The 19879-nt window shown below is 34.8% G+C and overlaps 2 protein-coding genes across 4 annotated transcripts in view; one reads left to right on the forward strand and one right to left on the reverse strand.

The window, feature by feature from the left end:
* The window catches only part of ERO1B (endoplasmic reticulum oxidoreductase 1 beta), a 103254-nt gene that overhangs the window by 51693 nt on the left and 31682 nt on the right, over positions 1–19879 (forward strand). The window contains exons 11-16 of one of the 2 annotated variants that reach the window (XM_032242279.1): positions 1381–1473; positions 1599–1845; positions 3079–3148; positions 6135–6221; positions 7482–7615; positions 9593–9649. In XM_032242279.1, the coding sequence (XP_032098170.1) occupies positions 1381–1473; positions 1599–1845; positions 3079–3148; positions 6135–6221; positions 7482–7615; positions 9593–9649 (688 nt within the window). Of the gene's footprint in view, positions 1–1380; positions 1474–1598; positions 1846–3078; positions 3149–6134; positions 6222–7481; positions 7616–9592; positions 12558–19879 lie in introns of those variants that run through there. The other variant, XM_032242278.1, reaches the window with a different exon arrangement.
* Positions 14561–19879, reverse strand: part of GPR137B (G protein-coupled receptor 137B) — a 74425-nt gene continuing 69106 nt past the window's right edge. For both annotated transcript variants that reach the window (XM_032242283.1, XM_032242282.1), the window contains one exon: positions 14561–19726. In XM_032242283.1, coding sequence (XP_032098174.1) covers positions 19706–19726 — 21 coding nt within the window. In that variant the 3' untranslated portion in view covers positions 14561–19705. The remainder of the gene's footprint in view (positions 19727–19879) is intronic.

A 19879-nucleotide genomic window follows, 5' to 3' on the forward strand; every position in this document is an offset into this window, starting at 1 on the left:
TTTGTTACTTGATAATAGATTTGATTAAAAGTTTTAATAGAGGAGAAGTTAGTACTTAATGTTGTATTAAATGTATTCATATTGTTTGTACCTATTGTTATCGTAAACGTTCAAAATTGCCATATACTTTTAGGAGGAAGCTACAAAATTTAATTTCTTTTGGTCCCCATCCATGACAATTTAAATATTCTAGCAGGAATTCCGCATTAGGGAACGAGATCTTAAAAGAATTATTTTTTCCAATTAGAGGCTATTTGTGTCAGAATCAACTGTGATAGCACAGAAGGAGAGAGTAAATGGCTAAAACATCTTGAATAAACACAAAGTAAGCCACATAAACACTCTTACATTAAAAAAAAATTCCGCCAGCATATAAGTGAGACTTTCTACTATATTAAAGCCAATTTTCCTGCATGGGAAAAGTGTTAAAAACCTGTTGGGTATTGAAGGAGGAAAAAAGTAATGGCCTCAGATCCAGTCACTTCTTAAAATTTACTTTCCTGCATTTTTATTTACTTTAAAATTTTTCTATAAAGAATATTTTCTGGAGTTTTTTTTATTGTGGTGAGGTATATATAACATAGAATTTACCATCTTAATCATTTTTAAGTTTACTGTTCTGTGATATTAAGTACATTCACAATGTGTATTACTCTTATTATGAGAGAAACTCTTTTAAAATGGCATCAGGGGTTAGGATAGGATGGTGGGCTATTTTGACCTCTTAAGTTCTTAGCAAAAAAAAGCCTCTGTAGCTTAAGGCTACATCAAATAACATTCTGTTATATTTCTGCACTCCATCTGTTATGATTCTGCTCAAGTAGTAAGTAGTCATCATGTGTTTTTTTTAATTAGTGAAAATTCTTGGATTTCTGTTTTCCAAGTTTCAGCTCCTTGCAAGTAGAACGTATGGTTAAAAAATTAGACAATTCCAGGGCAGAAGTTAATAAGACCCTTATTTCTCTGCTAGCGTAATACATATAAGGAAGGGAAAAGAAAACAATCCAATGACTTTACAATTACATTTACTTTAGTAAGTTCTCAGCCTAAACCACAAGAAAACCTGTGCTGTTGCTGGCTGGGTAACATGGGAACTTGCCAGGTGTATCCATAGTGTTTTGGCCTCCAGTTGCCCAAACTTTTCTGCTTTTTTCAGCGTTATGTTCTCATCATATTCAGTTAACTCCATTCTGAAGCCAAAATCTTACTTTGCTTTCTAGTGAGAGAATCTTGATCTGTAATCAGGTTTATGTTATTCCTTGATTTATTTTAATGTTCTTGAATCTTGCTTAAAAATAAGCCTATGTACCAAACCTCCTGGAGGCAGTATTTCTGATATCTAAATGGGTATGATTTCTTTTTCAATGTTTTTCTGAATAGGTTTGTGTCTGGAGAAAAGAGTCTTCTATAAGCTTATATCAGGACTTCATGCTAGCATCAATTTACATCTGTGTGCAAACTATCTTTTGGAAGGTAAGCATATTTTTAAGTGGAGATTTTGCCTTCTATTAGTGTAAAAATTACTGGAGGGAATACATATCCTTTAGATCAGAAAAAAATCCTATTTACTAAAATAATGTATTTCTCTTTCTCTTCAGAAACCTGGGGTAAGCCCAGTTGGGGACCTAATATTAAAGAATTCAAACGCCGCTTTGATCCTGTGGAAACCAAGGGAGAAGGTCCAAGAAGGCTCAAGAATCTTTACTTTTTATACTTGATTGAGCTTCGAGCTTTGTCAAAGGTGGCTCCATATTTTGAGCGCTCAGTTGTCGATCTTTACACTGGAAATGTAGAAGAAGATGCTGACACAAAAGCTCTTCTGCTGAATATCTTTCAAGATACAAAGTAAGAATTGACTATCTGTGATTTGAAATTCTCCACACTCCATTCACATGAGGTAGCACTTAAAAGTACACAAAAACTGACTCCTAAAAGTTAGCCCAAGAGAGAGTAGAACAAAAAAGGAAAGTGATCAATAGAACAACAGTATTTAAAAATAGTTCTAAAAATGTAGATGAAAAAACATCAATAAGGTGCTTTTTGCAGAAATTTTCACACTTCAGAATACTGCTTTAAAGTATCGCTAAACGTTGTATGAAAATTTAATGCTACTTCATGGTCTTACCAATTTTATATTCTTCTAAGTCATTTTATTTACTTATTTAATTTTTGAGATGGAGTCTCATTCTGTCGCCCAGGCTGGAGTGCAGTGGCACAATCTCGGCTCACTGCAGACTCCACCTCCTGGTTTCAAGCAATTCTCGTGCCTCAGCCTCCCGAGTAACTGAGATTACAAGTGTGAGCCATCACTCCCAGCTAATTTTTGTACTTTTAGTAGAGATGGGGTTTCACCTTGTTGGACAGACTGGTCTCAAACTCCTGGCCTCAAGTGATCCACCCTCCTCAGCCTCCCAAAGTGCTGGGATTAGAGGCATGAGCCATCGAGGCCTCTAGTCACTGTATTTAAATTTAGGTGATATTATATGTGTGTTTGCATTGAGAAGGATAAGGGAACATTAGCCTAACTTTTTAAAATATAACTTTTTTTTCTCCAGGAAAGTTATTTATTTATTTTATTATATATATACATACATAATTTTTTTTTTTATTGTACTTTAGGTTCTGGGGTGTATGTACCTATGCAACTTTACTTTTTAGAATGTAACCTTAAAAAAAAAATGCTTGGTCTAGAAAACTTGAGTTTACTGGTTGTTAACATAAGCATGGAGGAGAAAAGTTAGATCAAGAAGCATTTAATGTATTAAATTTTTAAAAAATATTAAGAGAATATTGCCTATTTTTTACCTGGATTTTCAGTTAATTTTTTAGGTTACCTTATGTCATTTATTTAAAACATTACCATCTTACCAAATTTAACAGCCATCTGTATCTTGCTTTAATCATTTATAAAATAGTTTACATGTGAACTGTTTGTCACCTTCTTACATTACCAAACCTTACATCAGAGTAAGTAATGCATTTTAAATATTTGTAAGGATAGAAAATTTTATCAGATTTCTGATACAGAGTACGTGGATTTTTCATGTATGACTTATTACAATACTGTCATTTCATCAGGTCCTTTCCCATGCACTTTGATGAGAAATCCATGTTTGCAGGTGACAAAAAAGGGGCCAAATCATTAAAGGTAAAAAGTTCTTGATTGGGACACAGGGTTGGGAGCAGTTTACTCGTTATGTTTTAACGTTGTTAATCTAAACTATTTTCTTTTTCCAGTTTTCCAGCTTTTTGAAGTTCATCTGACTGGATTTTTACTATAAATAATACAAAAAAGCCCTTTTCATATTTCTTTCTCAGTTTCTGTTGACCAACTGCTTAGTGACTTGTTGGTCATTAGTACAGGCCAATAAGTATAAAATCTTTATAAGTATCTTTCTAAAAGATACTAGTTGAGGGAAAGTTTTCTTAGTTCAAAATCAGTGTATATTGTTGTTTGATGCATCTTTCAAAATACCATGAGCTTTTAGCCACTTTTAGGGCAATTAGTAATGTATTTTTTTAAAGTGTACTTTACGGAATGTTAGTTTTTGAAACTATTATGTTTTTGTCCTGTTGGACTAATTTAAAAGGTAAAAATTACCTGTTAACATGTGGTATCAGAAGGAAAATATATTTTAGGAACATTACTAAACTTCATGTTAGGGATTCTTTTTATTCTAATATAAACAATATTCATAAAAGTATTTGAAATTGACTGGCAGATATTCTTTTCTTTTCAACTTTTAAATTTATTTTTTGAGATGGGGTCTCACTATGTTGCCCAGTCTGGTGTCAAACTCCTGGCCTCAAACTGTCTTCCCATCTCGGCCTCCCAAGTCCCTCGGATTTCTGCACCTGGCTGCAAATGTACTTTGAGTGCATCTTCACAGTCTTTTATATGCACTTCTGAAGTCCAGATGGTTTCAAAAACTGAAACATTTTCTCATGTTTGGTGCAAGGTAATTTTTTAGCCAAACCTGACCTAAACCAATGTAAGAATATAGCAGATATTCATAGTTTTGTGGGGTATTTTGTTTTTCAAATTCTGCTTTGTATGAATTTTTTTACATTTTGCTACAGAAACATTAATGGATTTGACTGCAGGGTGTTTGCTTACACTCTGGTGAGATGTTTCATAATCTATAGTACGTGTACTGTATTTCTAAAATCTAAAAACTTATGAATTCTAAAACACATTTGACCCCAAGATGTTTTAGATGTGGATGGTACTATAGGAACCAATAAATTAATACTGAGTGATTCTCCATTGGTGAGAATCACAGAATTTAGCTACAACTACATTTTAGTGTTGGAGGATTGTTTTCTTTTATAGTTGTTTTAGAGGCGTATTGCCATTTTGGTGTTTAATGTTAATTCATTTTTATAGTGCTTCTGTTTTCTAAGTATCAACACATATGTTCTACTTCTAATCTTCTGAACAATCTTGTGTAACAGGGCAACTGTAATTACGTATATTTTGTAAATGCAGAAAGCAAGACTAAGGAAGGCCTAAAGTCTCACAACAAGCTTTTGACTACACAATGCTGGGATTTTGTTTGCTACTTTTCAAGGATGCATGGAGAACCTATGTCCATTTTCCATCTACTACAAATAACTTGTATTACATGAGAGTATGACCAGCACAGGAGTTTTTTGTGTTCTATTTATATTGTCTTTCTTTGCCAAGATATTGATTCCTTTCAACCCTTTGGGCATCTGGCCAGGGCTTGTGGTAGCCAGTTTTCAGGCTACTTGCCTCCAGCTTCATGCAATAAAATATTTCCCTCGATGCAAAATAAAATGATTTTTATTTTCTGCAGTTGCCATGTGAAACAAATGAGAACATTTTCTCTTAATCTTATCCCCACATAAGGTGAGACTAACCTTAAGGGTATATTGCACACAGATTCTTACAGGCAGAAGAGTTTCTCCAGTGTAGGAAATTATTATTTTTTGAGATGGAGCTTCACTCTTGTTGCCCAGGCTGAAGTGCAGTGGCATGATCTCAGCTCACTGCAACCTCTGCCTCCCGGGTTCAAGCGATTCTCCTGCCTCAGCCTCCCATGTAGCTGGGATTACAGACATGCGGCACCACACCCGGCTAATTTTGTATTTTTAATAGACATGAGGTTTCACTCTGTTGGTCAGGCTGGACTTGAACCCATGACCTCAAGTGATCTGCCCACCTCAGCCTCCCAAAGTGCTGGGATTACAGGCGTGAGCCACCGTACCCGGCCAGTGTAGGAAACTATTACAGCAAAATAGAGGGATCCAGTAAGCATCTCCATATAATCTGCATTAGCAAACGTAGAGAACTGTGGGACCATATGTCTCACACAGGCCTGTTATTCATGTTGATTGAGTAACCATGACAAACATAGTGTGGTTCTAAGGAATGATACAAAAATTGGCCATTGTTCTAGGACTAGCTTTCTGATACAGGCTTACACAAAGCAAAGGATCAAAAATAAGTGAAACACAAACTAGACATAGTTATCGTTGGTTGTCTGTAAATACCAGATGAAAGCAGCAGTTATGTTCCTTCAAAGTAAAGACCATGTATTATTTACTTTTGTATCCCCCATAGTGCAGTTTTGGTGCTTTGTATAAAGTAGCTCCTCAGTGAAAAGTCTATTGAATTAATATTCAGAGTGGATTTTATAATTTCCATTAATGTCAGTATTTTATGTGCCATGTTATATAAGTTCAAATATTTTTCCTCACTGTTGAAAAACACAACTGGGGTCAGGTCGGGTTGGCTAACATCCTAATCCTAGCACTTCGGGAGGTCGAGGTGGGTGGATCGCTTGAGGTCAGGAGTTCAAGACCCGCCTGGCCAACATGGCGAAACCTGTCTCTACTAAAAATACAAAAATTAGCTGGGTATGGTGGCATGTACTTGTAATATCAGCTACTTGGGAGGCTGAGGCAGGAGAATCGCTTGAACCCAGGAGGTGGAGGTTGCAGTGAGCCAAGATTGCGCCATTGCACTCCAGCCTGGGTGACAAAGTGAAACTCCTCAAACAAATGAAAAACACAACTGATTCATTAATAAGCATCAAAACTTATAGTTTAGCCAAATGCAGTTTGATTTTAAAAGTCTAACTAGACTGAAAATATTTTCTGCCTGCTAGGAGGAATTCCGATTACATTTCAAGAATATCTCCCGTATAATGGACTGTGTTGGATGTGACAAATGCAGATTATGGGGAAAATTGCAGGTATGTGTGTTGTCTTCTCTTTTAAAGCCATTACTAACCTTTATTTTTCCACTGAGTTCAAGCTTTTTATTAAAATGTCCTCATTGTTCACTGAATTAGAATTTAGAAATAGGCAGAACCAAGGCGTTTTTTCTGTTTTAATGAAAAAATTAATATTAAAGTATGTGTATGTGAAAGGATGATTCTCATATTATTCTTTGGTGATTTTAGTTTTATTGTTTCTGTATTACTGTTGGTACAATACCAGATTCATTTGTGAAGTTAGTGGTCATTACGAGCAGAGTATATTAATATTTTACATATGTATATAGAAAGGTAAAATGCAATTATATAAAAAGATTTAAATATCAAGTCTTGATCACTGAATTTGTTTAAATGAGCAAAAGAAGGCCACTTAGCCAAAATAGGAAGGCTCCGCAAGATAGGCCCATTACTCTACATAAGTCAGTGTCAAAAGGATTGTTTAATATTTTATCTTACTTTCTTACAAAGATGATAATTTATAGAAAATTAAAAGACAATTATTACAATGGAGGCTACACTGAAATCAAATAGTTCTTTTTCTATAGTGCTAATAATTGATAAATTTTTTTTTTTTTTTTTTGAGACGGAGTTTCGCTCTTGTTGCCCAGGCTGGAGTGCAATGGCGCGATCTCGGCTCACCGCAACCTCCGCCTCCTGGGTTCAGGCAATTCTCCTGCCCCAGCCTCCTGAGTAGCTGGGATTACAGGCACGCGCCACCATGCCCAGCTGATTTTTTGTATTTTTAGTAGAGACGGGGTTTCACCATGTTGACCAGGATGGTCTCGATCTCTTGACCTTGTGATCCACCCGCCTCGGCCTCCCAAAGTGCTGGGATTACAGGCTTGAGCCACCGCGCCTGGCCCTAATTGATAAATTATTAAGTGTAAGTATCAATAGTCTCTGAGTTTTGAATTGCTAAAGGCTGTAAAAAGTCCTTTATGGTTACAAATTGAACATTGTAATCCTAATATATTCTGAAGGTTAAAAAAGGCATTTTAAAAATATGGAATAGTATGATACATATTCAATCAGTGTTAGACTATTTAGGTTTCCTTAACAGCTTAGATATGTTATCATATATATAACCTGTGAGAAAGGAGAAACTATATAGTAACATTTTTGTGAAAAGCTCAGTTCATATGAATTTCCTGTCATAATAGTGGCTATATATTCCTTTAAACCTTTATACTAGTTATTCTATAAAGTTAATTATGAGTTTGTTGGGATTTTCTCTAGACTCAGGGTTTGGGAACTGCCCTGAAGATATTATTCTCTGAAAAAGAAATCCAAAAGCTCCCAGAGAATAGTCCATCTAAAGGCTTCCAACTCACCCGACAGGAAATAGTTGCTCTTTTAAATGCTTTTGGAAGGTAAGAACCATTTTAACGTTGAAGATGTTTTATTTCCCATTGGATCTCAACAAACTGCAAAAATAATCTTCTCTGCTAAAAGTAAGGTTAGTTTTGTTCACAAAAAAGATATTTTATATTGTATCTGTACTAACTTAATGATAACAAGTCGGTTTCTCTGCAGGTCATAGGAAAATTAAGTTTCTAGTTGCCAGTGTTTTTCAGTTCACTACCTTAATTTTGTGAGGAAGATATTCTTCTGATATTCTTTTTACTTGGCTATAGCTTGTTCAGCTACAATAGCAGGAGTAAGGAATGTGTGATTGAGAAGGTGATAGAGGAAAATGATTAAAACCTTCATCTGCTTCTTAATTTTCTTAAATTTTTATTATGATTTTTTTTCTTTTCTCACCTTTTTTCTGCAGTTTGCTCTATTTCTTAAGATCAGAAGTCATTTTTCTTGCACTCATTTCTACATGATTTACTTCTGTATATAGACATGTAATTTGCTTGCTTGTTTATATCGGTCACCAGTGGTTTAAAAAATAATTTGAATTTGCTTACAGAGGTACATGTAATGCCAACTGAGGAATACAAAATAGAAGGAAAAGAATCATAGAAAATACTACTATGCTTCCTTGGGGAAAAAGAGAAAGTCAACTTGAGGAAGACTTAAAAAATAATAAGGGACTAAGTAATACAGAGATTATTTCTTGTATTTCTTAACGTGTTTTAAGTTAAAAAGCAGTTAAATTAAAAATAAATTTGTATATTCCGCCCCCCACACTTTTTTTTAAGAGATGAGGGACCTGCTCTGTCATCCAGGCTGGAATGCAGTGGTGTGATCATGGCTCACTGCAGTGTCCAAATCCTGGGGTCAAGCATTCCTTCCACCTGAGCTTCCCGAATAGCTGGGACTACAGATACACACTATTTTGCCTGGCTAATTAAAAAAAATTGTTTTTTTGTAGAGATGGGGGTCTCACTCTGTTCAGACTGTTCTCAAACACCTGGCTTCAAGTGATCCTCCTGTCTTGGCCTCCCAAAGTGCTGGGATTACAGGCATGCGCCACCGTGGCTGGCCCATTTCCCATCTTAAAGCAAGGATTTCACCTGTTGCTTCCCTGTATTTAAAGATGACTATGTAAGTTTTCAGACAGAGGATAGATATAGACTATCCATAACTGGTATTTCATAAAAAATTCAGTCTATCCACTTATGAGGCCTTGTAGAAAGATGAAACAGGAGATACTGAATGAAATTTAGTAGTGGTATGATCTCAGGCAAACACTGCTTTCCTAGTTTGTTTCCTTATAATGAGATCATATATGTGATGGACTTACAACATTGTCTCTCTTCCTAAGTGCTCAATGAATAACTTTTCTTCTATCAAGTAGTTAAAGAAATACTTTTTTTCTATCACCCCTGAATTGTATATTGTATGTAAGGATAATTGAACTTTTAGAATTACTTTTTTGTATTTCCCATCCCAGAGTTCTACTTTTTGGCCTGGGCTGAGAAGCACTTCATTTAATCAGTCTGTAATCATTTATTGAATACTGTAAGCATCAATGGCTACGGGACACAGGAGAGAGACTTAGCAGGAGACAAATAAGAGTCTTCACCCTCAGGGAGCTGACAACATAAGACAAATTAGTGTGCTTGGAGAACAATGAGAAAAGAGCAGTCATTTTAAGAGGAATGTGGAAAATAAATTTATTACACCAGTTATAAATGATTTGAGATTCGTAAGAATTATATCACTGTTCCATTACTAATCTAGTATCTGTAGATAGTATCAAGTAACAGGCTTCCTTTGCCCCTTCTAAACCAATCTTAATGAGAAATTGCAGAATAACTAATTTAAACATGGAAGCTTCAGTATTTGGTGTTTTAGATTTTTCTTTCAAATTATAGTTCTTGTAACAATATCAATAATTTGAAATATGTATGCATCACGTTAGCCTTACTAATACGTGCTTTTTCTTTCCTCTGTAGGCTTTCTACAAGTATAACAGAGTTACAGAATTTTAAAGTCTTATTACAACACAGTAGGTAATAAAGGCTTTTATGTGTCTAACTAGAGACATAAAATGACTATGTAAAGCCTTTTAATTTTGGACATTCAACAGAAAGACTAATCTGACTTCAAGAATTTTGAACTCTTAAAGAGAAAATTTAAATGCTCACTTGAATATTTATGATTGTTAATAGATTATCAACGAGATATTTATAAATGAAGTATATACTTTGAAAACATGTAAGTTATACTAATTTTGTGTTTAATTTCATGTGTTGAAAATTCTATTTTGTTTAGAATTGGTTTTGTTTCTATTCTATTATCCTTTATTTCTAGTTGTCAAACTTTAAATGGCTATGTCTGCATTCTAATAACACTCTTCAGTCTGTTACAGAAAAAGAATTAGGGAACAAATGTTGCTTAGGGCTGGTAATCAATGATAAAACCTTATCAATGCTTTTTAATGTGTTCTTAGCCTTGCCTGACTGTGTGTATCACTTTCTATAATATAAAGAAATAATATTTCTATAATCTGGAACTGTCACCGTGATGAATGGCCCTTTCAATGCATACAGAAATTCCTTAAAATTCCCCAGGACTTCAATTTCATTGGTTTTTATTTGCAATTTTTAGTAGCTTTTATTGTTGCTGTTTCTAGCCTAAAGGACCTGATTTGGTAAAGGTGAATAAGACCTCTTCCCTAGGCTACCCAGCCAGATTTCATGTGTGTGTAGTGGGCTGGCCCAAGAGTGTTCTTTCACTTAGAACTCCTTTTGATTGTGCTTTTCTTTGCCCCTAGATATTTTAGGGACAAAGACATTGTGGAAATTTTCAGTTACTTTTAGGAAAAAAAATTGCATTAATATTTATTTAACAGATTACTTCTGTGAAATCAATTTGAATGGGACTATACGAATTTATAATGCCAATTGAAAATATACACAAAATTTGCTATTTTAACTTAAAGTAAGCATTTTTAAGGATTCATTTTAGAATACAATCTATGCAATCCTCTAACTCAGCGAGATTTTCCCTGACAGGATATATAAAAAGGTAGATTAGGTCAAGTCTCCTTTAAGCTTCCTCTCCCTTCACCTTTTGTTTTCACTGTATATAAATGATAATTTCTGTGATCTGTACCAACAGAGGACTCTTAAGTCCTAAACTGTCATTTTCTAAACCTGGGATTTAAAATCTTTAAACAGTATTTAAAATCTTGATATATTTTTAAATGTCGGCAGATACAGTTAATTTGGAAGGGTGCATCTGTGTAGAAGTAATGCAGGTACAAGATCACGAGTTTTTCCTTAGACTAGTCTTTTCTGAATTAAAGAATAAGTGCTCTTAAATCCGTATTTTATCCTACCAGAGTCTAAAATGTGCTCATTGATGATTTAGTGACATCTAAAAAAATTGTATTTAGTTGGTTCACCCCTCTTTTAAAAATACTTAGACATCTCTTGGTGGGATGTGGTGGGGTATTAAGGTCTCAGAGTTATTTTCTCACCTAATTTCAAACGTTTATAAACTTGGGGTTTTGTTGTTGATGATAGTGGTATTTTTTGTTGTTTAAAGGCTGACATGAGTGGACCCTCCCTCTACTTTTTCTTGAGGGTTGCAAGTATTGTATGGTGGGGGTGGGGGCCTTAGGGCAAACTGTCTAAAGAGTGAATATCCAATTAATATAACTAGTAAGTTAGAATTATTCTTGGTGTTCATTCAGAGTTTAAAAATGTGAAGAATTTGCACTTTATTACTATAAATGTAAAGAACTTTTTGATAGCGTTATTTCACCATTCTCTCAGTTAAAGATAAAGGCTATTATTTAAACTCTGTTTACTAGAGAAAATCCTTGGTCATATCCATTTTTTTTTTCTGTAGTGTGATTTGTTTCAAGCTTAGTAAAACTAGTATATTGGCATATATTCTAGGAAATTAAAAGATCTAGTTAGAGTAAAAACCGTTTTAAGGTTTTTAATTTTTTCACAACTAAAAAAAGTATTCTTAGGCTCTAATTCATTTTGATTAACTTTATTTTATCATAAATTAGATTGTAGGGAGCACCCTACATTTTTGTGTGTTTTATTTCTCAAATGATTGTGTGAGCCTGGTGACATTTCATGGTTCTTGTGATATAAACTGTTTTTCCAATTCACATCTTTCGTTGTGAAGTGGTATCATACTAGAGTACTGTTTGCATTGTAAAAATGCTTTGCTGGTGAATACCTCATGGCATTTTGTCTTTATCTCATCACCTAATTTAAAAATCCAGCACTTGATAATATAACTGACAGGAATGATTGTACCCACTGATGAAGTAATGAAATGAAGAAAAGGAAAATCTTCCTTCCTTCAATGGCATAAGTTTATTTTTTACTTAGGTGGCATCTATGTAAGTTAGACAAACTATATACTAAAATTGGTAAAACTTTGTTTCTCCTGTTTTGATTCTTATATTATGAGGAGGATCAGACAGAATAGTAATAGACTCCACAGTTTTGAAATTGGATGTCAAAACATTTTGACATTTTTAACATTGTGAATTACTCGATATTTGTAATCTCTGTATGTATATGAAACTCTGTGCCATGTTTTTCAACTTTGCCTATGTGCCACTGTATATAAGAAAGGACAGCTGTTTTGATCTTCATCAGCATTGCCTTCAGCTGAAAATTTGGGAACAGTTCACAGTAAACCTCTCAGTAGTTTGCAAACTGAGGTACCTGCAGAAACCATAGCTATTCACCAAAATACACAGATCAGGTGCATGGTGTCATGGAAATTACTTGGTAAAAAAAACAAAACACACAAAAATCTATGTGTACTGTATTTTAAGTAATATCTACAGGTGCAGCTTTGATTTTAAACAGAATTCCAAATAATTTACTGTTGTACCCACCAGAATCTAGAAAATGTGAATTAAAGTACATTTTCTGCAATCTTTTATGTCTTGTTTTTCCTCTTAAGTGTTTCTTTTTATGGCATGAGGATTTGATTGTAACTTGTGGAGAAGGGAGAATAATGTATTCATAAGTAGTCTGAGGTTGTTTCTTATGGAAAGCATTGGCGGGCACTGTCTTAAGGGCTTTTACATGTATCATTTGGCTTTAAATAAATACACCATTAATCTTCACAATGGCACTAGTAGGTAGGTACAATTACTTCTCTGTTTTATAAGTAAAACTAAAGATAAAAAAGGCTAATTAACCTGTCTGTAATCACAAATTCTAGGTTATGGGGCAAGAATTTGAGATGAGAAAGACTCATTCTAGAACCTTTGTGATGTTTTGTAAGTTGGCCTATTTACCATTCCATTACAAAGTGGGAATTTTTAAAAGCATCGTTTGATTTGTATTGAATCATAAAGCTTTTAAAATATGCTTATTTTATTTAATTTTTTTAATGTGTAATACAGTCACATGGTTAAAAGAAACAAACAATATAAACAGTTATTCAGTGAATGTCTTCCTTCTATCCTTGGCCCAGCTTCCCACACTGCACACACACCTCCCACCACAAATTACCTCTGTTCTTGGTTTCTTAGGTTTCCATTCACACAGTTTTAGACATGTACAAACATATACAAATGCAGTCTTATTTCTTCTCTCATTTTTACCCCAAAATTGACATCATATACATACTATTTCATTTTTTTCACCTAATATTTCTTGGCAGTCTTCACATATCACTAGATAGTTTTCTCATTTTTGTAAGTAGATGCTTGGTATTCTGTTATATGGATGTGCCAATGTTGAATTAACCAGTCCTCTATTAATGGGCAGTTGGGTTGTTTCCATACCTTGTACATATGTCATTTCACATTTATATAAATATTGTACCTGTAGGATAAATTCCCAAAGATAAGAATTTTGGGGGCAGAGAGAGTATGTGCATTTATCATTTTGAAAGATACTGGCATATTGTCTTCCACGGGGGTAGTCATCAATTCACATACCATCTGACATTTATGGTAGTACTTGCTGACCTGCAACTTTACCAATGTAGATGTTATTAAAATGTTGGATTCTGGCCATTCCGATAGATGAAAATATCTACCAATGTGTAAATTCTTTTATTTTACTTAAAAAAAAAAAAAAAAAGATCAGGTCCCACTCTATCACCCAGGCTGGAGCGCAGTGGTATCATCATAGTTCACTGTGGCCTCAAACTCCTGGGTTCAAGTGATCCTCCAGCCTCAACCTCCCAAATAGCCTGGATTATAGGTACACACCACACACCTGACTGCTCAGTATGTAAATATTCATTATGCCTAAGGTTGAGCACCTTTGAATATGTTTAGGAGCCATTTGTATTTCCTTTTGTGCTCCTGTATTTTGTTCCTATCCAGTCTAGTGCATTGGTCCTCCCTCATTCCTCCCCCTACCTTTTTTTTTTTATAGTTTTTATATTGTTGATATGTTATTTGTTAGGGATATGAACCCTTTGACAGTAATGCATTGGAAATATTTTCTTTCCAATTTGTCATCTGTCTTTTGCTTTGCTTATGATGGTTATATCATGAGTTTTTAAAAATTTTTATGTAGTCTGAATTATCAATTTTTTAGTGGTTTCCAGATTTTGAATTCTCAATCCAGAGCAATCGAATAATTCACCTAAATTCTACATCTAAATTTTGAACCTTTGAAGTTTATTCTGGCCTAAGATGTGACTTATGGATCTAACCTAATTTTTTCTGCAGGTGATTAACCCAGTTATTCCAATATATTGAACTGTTTTTTCCTCACGAGTTAGAGAGGCTGCATTGATCTTATCTTAGAACCCCGTATGTATTCAGCTCTGTGTCTGGGTTCTGTTTCTATTTCATTGGTCTGTTTAGTTGTGCACCAGTACCACACTGTTTTAATTACTCAGGCTGTATTTTTAATCTAGTGCATTGGTCCTCCCTCATTCCTCCCCCCACCTTTTTTTTTTTTCTTTTTTTATACTTTTTCTAGCTGGTCTTATTTTTCCATATGAGCTTTTAAACATTTCTTAACATGCAGAGCATACTAAAACTCTCCAACTCAAGTTCTCTCCCAAGGGTTGCACTTTTAACCACTTATTTTGTCACTGTTCTTTATACTTTTTACTCCTTTTAAATTATTACAGTGTTCTATTTGCCAGTGCCCAAACAGGTGATGGCAGATAGAGGCAGGATGCAGTGCCTGTGTAGACAGAATGTCATCTCAGTGCTTCTATTTTAAGATAGTCTCTAGGGATGATTTAAGGACTATTCTCATTCAAAATCCCTGTTTCTTTTTTTATTCCATTATGAATTATTTGCCCAAAAGTTGGATATCTTGTCAGAGTCATAAGACAAGAGGGAGGGACCCTTAAATGAGTACTAAACTTGTCAAATCAGTATGTGGATAAAAGTACAAATGCAATAAGTTACCTTGGAAAAAAAAAAGACATCTACCAAAAAACAGAATTTGACTATTCACTGTTCTAGGAGCTGGTAATGTAGCAGTGAACAAAACAGACATTCCTGCCATCATATAACTTAGACATTATAACCTAGCTAGATTATAGTGAGAATCCACCCAAAGAAAAAAATATGTCAGCCAAAGGGGAATGGTCAACTAGACACCTATCCAGTGCAGAAGGTGCTCAATGTGAATGAATCTTAGTGTCGTCTTCACAATGCCATCAGACGGTCATAGATGGATGCTATTAATTAAAGTCATTTTCCTAACACTGGTCAGAGCGGAGTTAACATTCCTAAGCAACATTCTGGTATCATTTAACTTCCACTCTGGCTTTCCTTCACAGAATATACCTCCAAATGGGTGAGTGTTCTTTTACCTTTAATGAGCTTTAAACCGGCAAATCTGGAGCCCAGACTGTTGGTTAGTGAATCCACTTTAAGGATACTAAGTTACACCAATTAAATGGTCCTGGTAAAGCACTATTTGTTTAACATAAATGCGTGCTTTATATACTTCAGTGAATGCCTTCATGGGGCACTGTAACTTGGGCCTGCCCAAAGACGGGGGGTGGGGGACTATTGTACGTCAGTGAGATTGACGGGGAAAAGGTCATAGTAACAAATTAGTAGAAAAAGGGCTTTTTAGCAATTTGGGGAATCTTATAGGAATCTGATCTCTACTTAAGTTCAGGGCCAGAAAATCTGTTCTAGACATAGAAAGTCTTAATATTTTGAGTGGTAGGGCAGCCAGGGTCCAAAAGGGCAGATGAGGTTTGTAGCTGGAGAATTAGTATTAGGAAGATATTAACCAGTTTCTGAGAAAATAGAAGACAGGGCCCAGCCGTAACTCAGGGACTAGAGGTAGAGAACCTAGATTTGGAGGAACCTGGTGTAGATGTCATTAGGAGTTGCAGAGTCACTGGATTTAGATCTCAAGACCCTGAACCTATCATTAATGACGTGGGCAGCCAATCTCAGAACTCCACACTTAATGAATGTAGCATCAGTGCCCAGCCCATAGGAACTGGGCAACAGAAATGGGGACTCTGACACAGATCTGGGTTACAGGCACAGGGACATCCTCAGAAGACTTCAGCCTATTTTGACCACTTGGTTCATGGGTTCTTCATGTATCCTTGCTAAGGGCCTAGGGTAATGTTAGTATGTGGGTGTTCCTGAGTATGACAGGTACCTAGTCCAGCATCTCGCATACACAGGTACTCAATAGACATTGAATCCCACTCTGTTATCCCACTGTTCCTCGTTAAATGTTTCCTCACTTTAATCAGTTTATTAGTAGTTGAGTCTTTTTTATGAGAAGAATTCTACTGTTTTTAGCCGATATTTTTCAGCACCTCCTCCATCTGGACCCGTTAAGTCTTAAGTAGCATTATATACAGTTAGAAATGTTGTTTAATACAATTCTCACATAAGAGAATGGGAATGCATATTAGATGTGTCTCTGATCAGATCTATGCCAGTCTATATGCAGCAATCTAAAGTGAAAGAATGGTATTTTTTTTTTAGATAAAGTTTGTCTAGTTAGAAATCTCGATAAAAGTTTCAAATATTTAGACCCATTAGTTTTAATATAAGTTTACCTTTACTGCTAAAAGATAAAAGCACTATTCTAATAATATCCACTATGTAAATATAAAAATGAAAATCTCACAGTGCTTCCCAAGTTCTAGAATTTACTAATATGCCTTCCTTTCTTCTTAATAAGGTTTAAGTGTTCAACTAGATGTTGGCCCAACACTAAAGTCAACAAACAGCAGGTGACTTGCATGTTGGTGAAAGAGGGAATTTGAGGAGGGATTAGTAAGTGTGCCTGATCTAAGCAGCTAAATATAATCAGCAGAGCTTTTAAATTTGCCTGATACATTCAAGAGAGAATTGGCATAACTAAGTATGATTGATATGTGTATTATAATAGTTAAACCTTCTTACAGTCACAGCTCTGTGTAACATACTTTAGACATTTTAATCATGAGCTCAACTAAGTTCATTGTAAAAAGGATAAAGAACCAATAAAAAATATCTATACAATATTCTTAGACAATTAGCTGCAGAGGTAGACACCTATTCCAGTAGTCACGGAGAAACTATTTCCTATAGTTACCCAGAAACATTCACATGAAGCTTTTCAGTGTTGCATCAGGCTTAGATAAATGATGGTACAAAATTCTCAGTGATTGCCTCTTCCCCATACACTTGAACCTTCAAATTATCAGGGCTTTAATTTCACCGTGTTGCTTTAAAACAGAAGGACATTTGGGTTTTTTGCAACCAGTAATCACCATTCCTTTTCCTGTTAGCATTTAATATTCCACATAAGTAGTACTTTTGTTAGTGTACCTAGCAGAACAAGTACATTGAAAGCTAAAGAGAATTTGTTTTCCTCACGAAAAGAGGAGAGTTTGATGTAACCAATCAGTTTTTTGTGTCCTAATGTGTATTTACAACACTTTAAAAAAAATTAACATTACTTTTTTAAAAAGGGGATGAGAAAAACAGGCACTCAGAACATTTTTATCCTTTCCAACAAAAATAGTTCAAATATTCCTAGTAGCTTCATCATAAAAGTACATTATGACTTTTATCAGTTAATGGTGGGTATTCCAATTTTTCTGCCATTAACAGAACTGTTTAGATATTATAGGAGTATAATACCGTATTAGTGGTATTCTTATCACTGTATTTTAAAAAATACATTTTCTCTTAGTTGACCCAATACTGAAGGACTGCAAGGTTTTCTAAAGATGTGACTTAAAGGAGTTTAAAACATGCTGAGTTTGCCTTTAAATTCTCCCAAATATTAGTAATACAGTGTGACCATAATAATTTGTTAAAGCTATTTAGAATAATAGTTTGTAATGTGTTAAGGCAACTTGACTAACAGTGTAGAGTTCCCTTCACTGTAGAATTTTCCCTATTTTAAATGCTATGTTACCCCCATTTTTTCATGTACCGAAAGACAAGAATGTTGTTATGTAGGATTATGCTGAGTAAAGGTGTTCTATACAAATGAAAAGCCCAATCAATGATAATGTATTTGAAACTTGCGATCCCAATTTTAAATATTACCAAAACAATAGTAGACTTGATCTCTGTGAAACCAATGCCCAGAGATCAGTTATTCCTGAAGATCAAAACGAGAAGGGTCATTTGAAATGGGTTGCATCATGTAGTATGACTTGTTAATGTAAGTTCCTTTTCATTTGACCTTCCCTCTGTCCCCAGATGTTCCTAGGCAGAGCAGAAAGATACCTTGTTTCTGATGACAGTACTTCCTTTAGAACCTTATCTCTATTTTACAGAAGAGCAGAGCGTTTAGCCTCCCAATAGGCAGTTTTATGGCTCCAAGATACATGTAGTGGAGTTTTTAGAATAGCACTTCTGGTTTGGGAGGCAGTATTTCATAACATGTTTTTTTTACTTAAATAAAAGATGGCTTCTAAGGAATTGTCTGGAACAATTCCTTTACATGGCTGACAGGCATCATGCTATAGCATATTGCAGCGCTTTTGCCATTTTTAAATGTGCAGCTTTCAATAGGCTCTTTACAGAGCTATTTAGAAGTAAGAGCATTATTTTAAAAATAGTTGGAGATTACAGAAAAAACTACTAGGATTCCACATAGTCTTAGCTCAAGGGCTTGGGGTAATTGTTATTAATGCCCTTTATGGAACCTCTTGTTTTCCCCTTGAGTGTAGTGAACATTCAGTGAGCTGGGAAAGGGGTGTACTCTTGCTGTAGCCCTGAGGTAATACATATTCGATTTCATTAGGCTGAAAAAAAAAAAAAAACTATGCAGAATCTGTGAATACAGCAGAGGAGGTTTAATAGGATAAGTCAGCTACATTTTTAATGTTATCAACTTGTTATCATTAATGTGTATACATTAGCGCCCTACTGAAAGGAAATAACAGTCTTTGGGCAAAACTTAAGAGATTCTTTGAGGGACCTACTGCCTGAACCTCTTTAAAAAAATCTCTAAAGGCCTTACAGTCTGCTGCTATTCCATTTCATTTTAACTATCAACAACACTGGAGTTGCAGTTGGCTAAGCTGTCAATTGTATTTTACGCGTCTACCAATGTGGCACTCAGAATCTGAGTGACCATCAGTGACCTGAAGAGGTAAGATTTGAGGAATACTTTAGTCTAAAAGCTTTAAAAAACCTATTAGACCATATATTCTATATTTTTAAAGTGAATTATGCATAAAAGTCTGTGCAAACTACAACATAATTGCAGTAACATTCTCAAGAAAAAAAAAACCTAGTATACTTTAGCATCATTATTTAAGTTATATAAAATACATCTTTATAAAAGTACAGATTTTCTTTAAAAAGTTTAAATTACACCCACTGATATAGCAAGGCTTCCTGTTTAGTACTAAAATAAGGGTTTATCAAAGTCTACATTATTGCTTAGTCCTATGGAGCCACTGGAAACCTGTAACAAAAATCAAGTTCTATTTCTTAAGGAAAAGTGCCCTAAAAATTCAGCTATCACTACACTTTTCTGAAGCTTTTCATCTGAGGAATCTTCCATACAATTGTTAACTGATGCTACCCCAGGCTTGGTTTGTCAGGATCCAAAGCTGAGTCTTGCAAAGTTCCTGCTTGTGCCAGGAAGCCGTTAGTTTGTTGTCCCCAATCATAGTAGTCTGGAGCAAAACTTAAAGAGAAAAAAATATTTCAGTGACTTGAAACATTATAGTATGTATGACGTGTAGTTTTAGGTAGACAGAGCTGAGATTCTGTATAAACTATAGATAACTCTAAAGTTATTTAAAATGGCTCTTAAAGTCCATTTTCCCACAAAACAATG

The sequence above is a fragment of the Sapajus apella genome, unplaced genomic scaffold (assembly GCF_009761245.1).
Source record: "Sapajus apella isolate SASKATOON/1434 unplaced genomic scaffold, GSC_monkey_1.0 scaffold49, whole genome shotgun sequence".
Lineage (NCBI taxonomy): Eukaryota > Metazoa > Chordata > Mammalia > Primates > Cebidae > Sapajus > Sapajus apella.